The following is an 11,400-nucleotide window of genomic DNA, read 5'->3' on the forward strand; positions in this document are numbered from 1 at the left end:
TTGCCCGGGCGGTGTGTTTGGGATCATTGTCATGCTGAAAGACCCAGCCACGTTTCATCTTCAATGCCCTTGCTGATGGAAGGAGGTTCACTCAAAATCTCAAGATACATGGCCCCATTCATTCTTTCCTTTACACGGATCAGTCGTCCTGGTCCCTTTGCAGAAACACAGCCCCAAAGCATGATGTTTCCACCCCCATGCTTCACAGTAGGTATGGTGTTCTTTGGATGCAACTCAGCATTCTTGTCCTCCAAACACGACGAGTTGAGTTTTTACCAAAAAGTTCTATTTTGGTTTCATCTGACCATATGACATTCTCCCAATCCTCTTCTGGATCATCCAAATGCACTCTAGCAAACTTCAGACCTGGACATGTACTGGCTTAAGCAGGGGGACACGTCTGGCACTGCAGGATTTGAGTCCCTGGCGGCGTAGTGTGTTACTGATGGTAGGCTTTGTTACTTTGGTCCCAGCTCTCTGCAGGTCATTGACTAGGTCCCCCCGTGTGGTTCTGTGATTTTTGCTCACTGTTCTTGTGATCATTTTGACCCCACGGGGTGAGATCTTGCGTGGAGCCCAAGATCGAGGGAGATTATCAGTGGTCTTGTATGTCTTCCATTTCCTAATAATTGCTCCCACAGTTGATTTCTTCAAACCAAGCTGCTTACCTATTGCAGATTCAGTCTTCCCAGCCTGGTGCAGGTCTACAATTTTGTTTCTGGTGTCCTTTGACAGCTCTTTGGTCTTGGCCATAGTGGAGTTTGGAGTGTGACTGTTTGAGGTTGTGGACAGGTGTCTTTTATACTGATAACAAGTCCAAACAGGTGCCATTAATACAGGTAACGAGTGGAGGACAGAGGAGCCTCTTAAAGAAGAAGTTACAGGTCTGTGAGACTCAAAAATCTTGCTTGTTTGTAGGTGACCAAATACTTATTTTCCACCATAATTTGCAAATAAATTCATAAAAAATCCGACAATGTGATTTTCTGGATTTTTTTTCCTCAATTTGTCTGTCATAGTTGACGTGTAACTATGATGAAAATTACAGGCCTCTCTCATCTTTTTTAAGTGGGAAAACTTGCACAATTTGTGGCTGACTAAATACTTTTTTCCCCCACTGTATACAGAAAATATGTATTGTGTAATATAGATTCAGCTCAACTAAGGCTGATTTTAGATATTAAATAATCTGAGAAACTTTTATCTTAGGGTGAATTTACCCTTTAATTAACTTTTTAACATCAGTTTGATTGAACAGTGTTGCTCATACTCAACCCCAATTTTATGCAACCGGGGGGCAATGCATGGCAGGTCTAGTATTTGTGTTTATTATTTGACCCTCTGTACTGCATACAGTGAGTTTCAAACACAGGTTCCCATGGCTGACACCTTGAAAACTCCACTGTTACATCATGGGGATCATGGGTTAATGTCTGGAAAACACATTGTGAGGAAAGTGTTCTTGTGAAACATGGGCATACAGAGTGGTCGATATATTGTCCCTCACTCTAACATGGTAGTTCAAAACACACAAGGAGGCCAGTGGACTTTCCCATCCACTGTATAAATAGTAGACCCACATTCACTCAATACACTCTCTTTGGTGTTCTCTCTATATAGCTGAATAGACACTTCCAAAATGGCTCCAGATATCAAGATGTATTTCTGCGTATGGCTTGTTCTTGCACTAACAGGTAAATATCTTGTTGTAGAATGATGTGGTTCATACCAAACTGATACTATAATTGATTGTTTAGAAGTACTGTAAACTTTTGTTTTATAGCTGTCACAAATTATCTAACATACGCAATGTGCATATGAGATGCAATAATATTTGATCTGTTGGTAGTAGAATAGCTTGTCATGTTGTAATCATATTTTAAAGTAACTGTCCAATGAAAATCTAATTTTAAAAGCTCAAATTAACGTGCCCAATAATGTTGTTGACTCATAAAACCACTCAGTAAAACCCTATCTCAAACTTGTTTTTGAAACAGACTGTTTCAAAAAATGTTTTAGCGATTTTCTTGTGATGTGACCTCACATTGTTTGGCCGAGACAGGCCTTTCTGTGATTTGTTAAAGACCATATTATGCAAATGACCAGAAGCTTTATTTTCTCATCAATTTTTCGTCAGAGAGAAGGAGACTAGGGGAGACTTAGGCTCAGGGCCTCACTTAAAACTGGAGACTAGGGGAGACTAAGGCTCAGGGCCTCACTTAAAACTGTGCATACATACCCCAAAATATGCGTGCACCAGTTTTCACACAAAAATTGGGATTTATAAAAACTGAACTTGACTTGAAAATATGCTCACCTTCCAGCAAACTTTAGACCACACTTATGCACAGGCGAGTAGGTTAGTATTTTGTGCAAATGGGGGATATACTGGACACGCTTGTTCATAACATTAAACAGGTTAATAAGAAGATGCAATCATTTTCTGTTAGTGAGAAGAGAGAAAATCTATTTCGTTTATCGTTGCATTTTAAAATAATTAGAAATAGGCATCTATTTCCTAGGCTATTATTTATTTCATTTCCATGATCATTGCATAATAAATTCCTCACCTTTTCTGTGATGGTTTCATACTCACCAGGTAGCTAGCATATAGTCCTACAACACGGATACCATTTGCCCCATCTCTTGTTTAATTGCACCCACTTCACAGTAGTAAATAGACAAGCTATTTCAAGTATTTTGCTCTAATCCATCCGATCCAGAGCGCAGATCCAGAGCGCAGTTTATTAACGGTGGAACAGACGGTCGTGGGCATTTTCATGCAGAGTTTTAATGCTTGTTAATGCGCACACAGTTTCAGGACGGGTCTGATTTGTAACGGGAAACATGCACCAAGTTTATACATTTCAATATTTTTGTATGTGCGCAGTCTTTTCAGAAATGAGCATGCAGATATTTAGTGTGAATTTTATAAATGAGGCCCCAGGAGTACAACAACTATCTCACCAGTCACTTTTTCAAATGATGTGGTTTGTAAGAGTTGGCTGTTAAGAAGCAGTTAGCCAGCATGCTAGCAATAGCAGCTAACTTAGATAGACGGCTAGCCAACAAGAACGCATGTCAAAGCAGAGCCTCTACACAACTTGGTTTACAAGCTGCAAAGGCAAGCCTGCATCAACTCTGAGTTGGTAGATAATTTGAATATCCAAGTGCATGCACATCTCATTGGCTGAACTGGCAAAATCAGCTGTTTTTGACAAGTAATTTTTTCATTACAGGCCAAGCAAGGGCACAGACTCAGAGAAAATGTTCCTTTTTAACATCCTTAAACACTGCAATTTCTTATCCTGATGTTAACAGTAAAGAATTCTAGACAAAGGTTAACTTGCTAAATCACGAACCCGCTGTAATCAATATTTGCCGTGGTTCCGAACATGGCTTTGGGGGAAACAATCAAAATGACCTTTAGATGGGTTACCATGCTAAACTATATTTGTAACTGAAGTTTTGTTGGTCAGGCACAGGATTAGGATCTGCCCTGCCAGGTAAGAGCCACAGTGGAGGGAAGAACGACCCAGTGTTGCAGTATGTCGTGAACAACTCATTGAGAGAACATCCTGTCATGACCAAACTCAGACTGGTAAGGATGGACTGGGTTAGAGCCAGGGTTAGGGTTGTGGTTGTGGTTGTGGTTGAGGCTAGGGTTAGGGTTGAACCGGGATGAGGACATGAAACTAGGGCTAGGGTTGGACTGGTAAGACTGGACTGGGTTAGAGCCAGGGTTAGGGTTGGACTGGTAAGACTGGGGAGAACCAGGGTGTTTATGGGATGAAAAGCAGGAATGTACTGTACATACAAACCAGATAGATACAGAGAGATACTGGTTTACTACAGAATCTTGAGAGTTAAATAGGCTACTATAACCACTAGAGGTCAGCACAGTAGCATACATACACTGTGATGAGAAGCTGCAGTCAGCAATATGGTGTATGGACATAGAGCCACAGTGGAGGGAAGAACGACCCAGTGTTGCAGTATGTCGTGAACAACTCATTGAGAGAACATCCTGTCATGACCAAACTCAGACTGGTAAGGATGGACTGGGTTAGAGCCAGGGTTAGGGTTGTGGTTGTGGTTGTGGTTGAGGCTAGGGTTAGGGTTGAACCGGGATGAGGACATGAAACTAGGGCTAGGGTTGGACTGGTAAGACTGGACTGGGTTAGAGCCAGGGTTAGGGTTGGACTGGTAAGACTGGGGAGAACCAGGGTGTTTATGGGATGAAAAGCAGGAATGTACTGTACATACAAACCAGATAGATACAGAGAGATACTGGTTTACTACAGAATCTTGAGAGTTAAATAGGCTACTATAACCACTAGAGGTCAGCACAGTAGCATACATACACTGTGATGAGAAGCTGCAGTCAGCAATATGGTGTATGGACATAGTTTGATTAGATTATGTAAAAAAAAAAAGATTGTTAATGTTGCAGAAAACCCTTGAGGACCCATGGAGCATCATGCTGGTTGCTAGTGAACAAGCACAACTGATGGCAAATCTGGCCAAACTGATCAATGCCAGCAAAACCATTGAAATTGGTATGTAATGATAAAACAAGCTTAATCCTGAAAACATTTAATGTTACTATATTAATTGGAAGATATTTCATTGTGCCAATCTTTTCAACATTCACTAATTCTGAATGAACTGCCCTCATTATAATATCAGTGTAGACGTGCCTGCTACACTCATGGCCCTCAGCGTCTGTGAGAAGAGACTAATGTTCATATTTTCCTCTCTCCAGGGATGTACACGGGGTACAACACCCTGAACATGGCCTTGGTTGTACCAGAGAACGGTCAAGTGGTAGCGTGTGAAATAGACAACGAATACGTGGACATCGCTAAACCTTTCTTTAAAGAGGTCAGATCAACATTCCGCTTGCCATTCAGCTAGTTTACTTCCTCCAGCATTCCTCTAGACAGGAATTAGATCTGTTCATCCAGTATTCAACCCCAATACAACATCTCAACCCATTCAACCCCTTGGAATTCAGAAACATTGATTGTCTTCCCAAAAGCTTCCATACAGCATATTCAGTATCTAACATCTGTCAGTCAGACTTCACAAAGTGCTGTGGGTGGAGTAGTGAGGCCGTCTGCTCAGAATAAAATGTCTACTAAAGGTGCAAAGCCAAGCAGCAGAGAATCCCTACAATGAACTTAATACCCCCCTCCAAACCCCAACAGTAGAAATACTACTGTACACAACACAGGTCAACCATTGTGACAGAAAATGCTTGGTATCGTCTGCTTCAAACCATCTAAACTCGAAATCAAATCAAAATGTAATTTAAAGAAACATCTCAATGGACATAACAGTAAAGATGCCTAGACAATGAAAGACATGCAACTAACCACCCTTGTCATCCTTTCTCTTTTCTAGGCCGGAGTCGAGGATAAAATTAATGTCCGTCTTCAAATGTGTATAAAAACACTGGGTAGGTGACTGACTTTAAAGAACCCAAACACGATTCCATTGTGAAATGGGTCAATCATTTTCAATGTGATCTTTCTTTTGTCCTAGATGAGTTGATAGCTGCTGGGGAAGCTGGCACCTATGACTTTGTGTTCATCGATGCGGATAAACGGAACTATGACAGATATTACGAGAAGTCTCTTGAGCTTGTGAGACAAGGGGGCATCATTGCCATCGATAATGTGAGTAGCCTATGCCCAAACTTTAATTCCTACAAGCGAGGAATTGTGATTTTGAATATGATTTGAATAATGCCAGCATGCAATCGATTTGATCTACTGAGCTAACTGAGGTAAAGATGCATGAAAAGATAGGCTTAAATAGAAAACACAGAGAAAGATGGCAACCTATCACCTCAGTCTGAGCCTCTCTCCTCACCTGTCTCCCCCTTCACCTCACTCCTCTAATCTGTCTATCTGATTACCCTTCCTTGACCTGTCTATCTGAACCCCCCCCCCCCCCCCCCCCCACCTTCTCCCCCCAGGTACTGTGGAGTGGTAAAGTGGTGAACCCTGCTCCTGATGACCTGATCTCCCAGGCTCTGGACAAGCTCAACAAGAAACTCCACACAGACCAGAGGATCGATCTGAGCATGCTCACTGTGGGCGATGGACTCACCCTGGCCATCAAACGTTAACGACAACCCATGCTAACTCATGCTAACCCATGATGACTCATGCTTAACCCATGCTTACTCCAAACCCATTGTGATTTATTGGAGATTTATTGGAGATGTGGTAAACATGAAGGGCTGGAATAAATAAATTGTATTTACTGTATGAGTGAGATTCACTTTTTACTTGAAATTCGAAAGCATGTCAGCCTCTATCTCAGTAAGAGCTAAATCACTACCTTTTACCCCCAGAGATTTTATTTGATTCAGGGTGGGACAAAAATAATTGTTATTAGATTTAAATTGAGTACAGGCTTAACTGAATGACAACAGACGCAGAATACCATATGGAATTTTATTGAATAGTTTGGTGTAGGCCTCGTCTCAGAGGAATGCTCGTCAGAGCCAGATGCTGATGACAGGTTGCCCTATCGAAACCCCCCCAGCTTGGAGAAGAGGGATCCGATGACGAGTGTTCAGGTTACATGCTGGTGGGGAGGTGGAAGGTCTTTGGAAGACTTTTGCTGCAAAACATGAAGTGAGACACAAGGGGTGAGTTGACATATATAGTATCAATCAAAAGTTTGGACACACCTACTCATTCAAGGGTTTTTCTTTATTTTTACTATTTTCTACATTGTACAATGATAGTGAAGACATCAAAACTATGATATAACACATATGCAACGCTGATGGGTTTTTCACGCTCAACAGTTTCCCTTGTGTATCAAGAATGGTCCACCACCCAAAGGACATCCAGCCATCTTGACACAACTGTGGGAAACATTGGAGTCAACATGGGCCAGCATCCCTGTGGAACGCTTTCGACACCTTGTATAGTCGATACCCCGACGAATTGAGTGCAACTCAATATTAGGAAGGTGTTCCTAATGTTTTGTACAGTCAGTGCATATACTGAGTGACTTTCACCTGGTCTAAAAGCACTTTATCTACACCTTTTTGGTATAGGGGGTTATGGCAGTTAGGGGCTACAAGTTAAATATTACAATGCCCCGAAATTATAAACATGTTGCCTATGAAATGTGTTAAAATATGTGAATCACTGAGTATCCTATTCTAACATACATCTATCAAGTGACATGGAGTTAATTTAGTGCTTATTTTTGTGATGATACACAATTTTACAATAAAAAATATGTTTGCTGAAACATTGCTTTGTTTTCTATTTAATACTCTCTCCATAGAGGTTTTCATGTCTGATCAAGAGTGTAAATATCATATTCTGATATCATATTCATATGATTCATTCAAATACATCATTGATTTCTGTGAGCAACCTACCGTATACTGCTTGTAGTGGGGTGTGAATGAAGGCTGTAACACTGGAACACATCCAGGCCATTTGCTTGTTTTCTGGCTTTTCAGCCAAGCAGACCCATGCATTTTCCTCATGTAGACATTAGTAAAAAGGTGCAAGATTACAGGGCAACTCCACCCCTTTTCAAGCTCATTTTCACAGGTTTGGTGCTGGAGATGATGACTGTGAGGTTGAAAAGTGGCTGGAATGCCCTTTAAAAGTGCTGCTTGACTGAGAAATGGGAGCAGTTATGTCTAGGCTTAGGGTCATTCTTAATTACTATTATACACTTGCATTACAGTCTCTTGTATACAGTAATATACAGTTCTATTACAAGGCAAGCACATTCAGCCAAACCAGATTTTGCAGCCCCTTTCGATAATATCAAGAAAATCATCAAAACAAGGAAAGCCCCTTGGATAAAACAATAGTCTGAACACCGGACAATTTATTGAAAACATATGACTTATAATTTTGAGGTGACATTGTTGACTGCCGAAGTTTCAAAGTGACTATGCGTAACTGCTGTCTGCGACAAAACGATGAGGGAGAGAGAGAGAAAGATAGAGAGAGAGACAGGGAGGACAGGTTAAGACGTGCGCGTTGGCAGACAGTCAAGCCAACAGCTGATTCTATACATTTTCAGCACTATGGACAGTTCTATTCTGCAGCCCGAGCAGACTGAGGGGGTATAAAAGGTATGAGCCGTGCTGCTTAGCCTGCACACCAACACGGCTGAGTCTACTGAGACAATATGAGCCACAGAATGGAGTATCCTTCGGGTTCTCCGCATAGGGGAGCTCAAGCTGAGTATTCCCGCTATCAACCCAAACTGACTGGATCCCCTTCTGCGTCCAGGACCGTTGGCTTTGAGTCGACTACCGCATCTATGAACAGAGGATATGCGACAACGCTGAAGAACGAATTCGGATCCGTTCCGGAGAGCTTTTTTGATTTCTCAAACCAATTTACCGGGGTGTTGACGAAAATGAATGAGAAAGAACTGCTCCATGGGCTGAACGACCGTTTCGCCGGATTCATAGAGAAGGTGCGTCATTTGGAGCATCAAAATGAATTGCTCGAGAGGGAAATCGAGGAAATCAAACAGAAGGCACAGTCCCCTGCGTCTCTGGCCCAGGAGCACGAGCCGGAGCTTATGGATCTGAGGAAACGAGTTAATGACATCACCCTTCAGAAGCGTCAGATCGAGATAGAGCATCAGAACCTGGAGGAAGATTTCCTCACCTTGAGAGACAAGTACGAGCAGGAGGCGCGTGACCGCTCGGATGCAGAGAACGGCATCCTTGTGCTGAAAAAGGACGCCAACGATGCATACCTCGCCAAACTTGAGTTGGACAAGAAAGCGCAGTCTCTAGTGGACGAGATCCACTTCCTGAAGAAGAACCATGAGGACGAGGTATCGGAGATGGTGGCCAAGATCCAAGAGGCTCAGGTAACGGTCAAGGCGCACGACTTTGGCAAACCCGAAATCACTGCGGCTCTCCGGGACATCCGTGCACAGTTAGAAGGTCACGCTGCCTCCGACATTCAGCAGGCGGAGGAGGGCTTCCGTGTCCAGTTCGCAAAGTTAACCAAAGCGGCAGAGAGCAACAGAGAGGCGCTGAAGGCGACCCAGCAGGAGATCCAGGAGAATAGAAGGTGCCTGCAGGGAAAAAATATTGAACTGGACTGCGGGAATGGAACGAGAGAGGCCCTGGAAAAACAACTACACGAGTTGGAAGAGCGTCACTATGCGGAAATGATTCATTACCAGGTAGGCTGTGGTTTATTTTGTACCTCTAATCATTGTAAATAAACATACGCATTTTTATGATTCATATTTGTATTCAGGCCTATGTTGTGGGTGTCGGCCACAAAAATAGGCCCCATGTGAACTATACCATTATTGGAATATAATTTCCTCATATAGGCCTAAAGGGGTAGAACATTATCCCCCCCCCCCCCTAAATTTCTCCCTGTTGTCATACCAACCAAAGTGGCTGGTGGACACTATTATTGACTCTATTTGTGTGCTGTTCTGTCCAGGACACTATCAGGCAGCTGGAGAATGAGCTGACCAATGCTAAACTAGACATGTCTGGCTACCTGAGAGAGTACCAGGACCTGCTGAATGTCAAAATGGCTTTAGATGTGGAGATTCTCTCTTACAGGTAAGAGACATCAACTCCATCTCTCCCATATATAATACCATTGACTGAGGAAAATACCATATATTTTATAGTGTGTTCCTGGATCTTTTTCTGAGGATAACCAAGGGGTGTGCATTTTATTCTAGCCCAGCACTAACACATCTGATTAAACTTAGTGCTGGGTTAGAGCAAAACTGTGCAAAAGTGTCATAGTGAAGTGAGGGATTACTACAAAACACAGTAAATAGTGAACAATGAAGAAAGACCAATCAAATTAAACAGTGGACATTTTATTGAAATAGTTTGATTTCATATTTAACCTCAAATGACCACAGACCATATCACAACACAGAATGACACTTTAATCATAATATGGATATTCAGACACATCCACACACATTGGTAGCGTCGCAAGCCGCCTGATCTGGCAAGCTCACATGGATGTGCACAGCGGTAATAAGTCTGGTATTTACGAGGCTAACACATTGGGACATATCCATATTATAGTCATGACGGTAATAACAGGTCTTTCTGTCTCCCTATAGGAAACTCCTGGAGGGTGAGGAGTCCCGTCTGTACACCATCTCTGACACCCACATCTCCATGCCCTGCATCTACAACCAGCCCCCCGTCTACACCCTGCCTTGCCTGGCCCGGAAGGGAGGTCCCACACGCAGATCTGTGCCCCAGTACAAGTTTGTAGAGGAGATCATAACTGAGACCACCAGAGAGGTGGAGATGTCAGAGATCGAGGAGACAGGCTCCGAGGAGACAGGCTCCGAGGAGACGGTCGGGGGACAGGGAGAGGAGCTGAGACAGAAGCAGGGAGAAGAGCGTGATAAAGCTGATAGGAGGAGTGGGGAAGAGGAGGATGAAGAGAAAGAGAAAGATGGAAGTAAAGTGGATCTTGAAGTGGACGCCCCAGAGGAAAAGGGTGAACAGGAGGAAGAGTCTAAGAGACAGCAGATGGAAACATCAGCAGAGGTAGCGATGAATGGAGATGGAGTTAACCCTAGCGAGGGAGAAGATGGAGAGGAAGGAGATGACGAAAGAGAGGAGGAAAAGGGGGATGAGCCAGATGAAGTAAAAAAGACAGAGGACATTGACAGAGGTGAAAAAACACCAAGTGAAGTCAAATCAGCTGAGGCCACCCTTAAGGGAGAGAAGGAAAAACTGGACACAACCGAGGAGCTAGACACCAAGAAAAAGGAGACATTAGAAAAAGATGACGCCCCAAAACATGACGAGTCCAAACCAGAGGTTCCCATGAACGGTGACAGCTCAACAGAACCCAAAACAGGAAGTTCAATAAAGGGTGAACCACAGGTCCCCATGGAGGACATCTCCAAAGAATCCAAAAAGTTGTCAGAGGAGAGAAAAAAAGAAATAGATCTGAAAGAGGAGACTGCCTCAACAGAGCAACAGCAGGATAGCCCAAAAGAAAGTCCCATCAAAGAGAGAAAAAAGGTAGATATGACAGAGCAGAGTGCCCCAACACTGGAGCAGAAACGTGATCAGAAGGAGCACAGAGAGTCAGACCAACCTCAAGAGGCAGAGAGTGCTGTGACAACACAAGAGGCAGAGTGCGATGTGAGAACACAAGAAGAGGATCTCCCTGAGACCACAGAGAAGGGCATGGAATCCCCTGATATCACTGCAGAGCTGAAGAGCAGTTCAACCAAAGCGGCAGTGGAGCAGGTGAAGTCACCAGATGATTCTGGTGTAAAAACGACACAGGATGACACAACAGTAGGAAGTAAAATTCCAGACGGAATTCCCAGCACAACAAGTGAGTGTAAGGAAGAGCCTGTGCCAAAGAA

At 43.2% G+C, this 11,400-nt stretch overlaps 1 protein-coding gene across 1 annotated transcript; it reads left to right on the forward strand.

Annotated features, from left to right (window-relative positions):
* Positions 1 to 1,581: 1,581 nt before the first annotated feature.
* Positions 1,582 to 6,278, forward strand: LOC311110970 (catechol O-methyltransferase domain-containing protein 1-like). The gene is made up of 7 exons (XM_084153627.1): positions 1,582 to 1,694; positions 3,480 to 3,601; positions 4,454 to 4,559; positions 4,766 to 4,884; positions 5,407 to 5,461; positions 5,548 to 5,681; positions 5,984 to 6,278. Exons 1-7 carry the CDS (start codon positions 1,640 to 1,642, stop codon positions 6,134 to 6,136), a joined length of 744 nt encoding a protein of 247 aa, XP_084009753.1. The 5' UTR covers positions 1,582 to 1,639; the 3' UTR covers positions 6,137 to 6,278.
* The last annotated feature ends 5,122 nt before the right edge of the window (positions 6,279 to 11,400 follow it).

This window comes from Coregonus lavaretus (genome assembly GCF_964263955.1).
Source record: "Coregonus lavaretus genome assembly, chromosome: 36".
Taxonomy (NCBI): Eukaryota; Metazoa; Chordata; class Actinopteri; order Salmoniformes; family Salmonidae; genus Coregonus; species Coregonus lavaretus.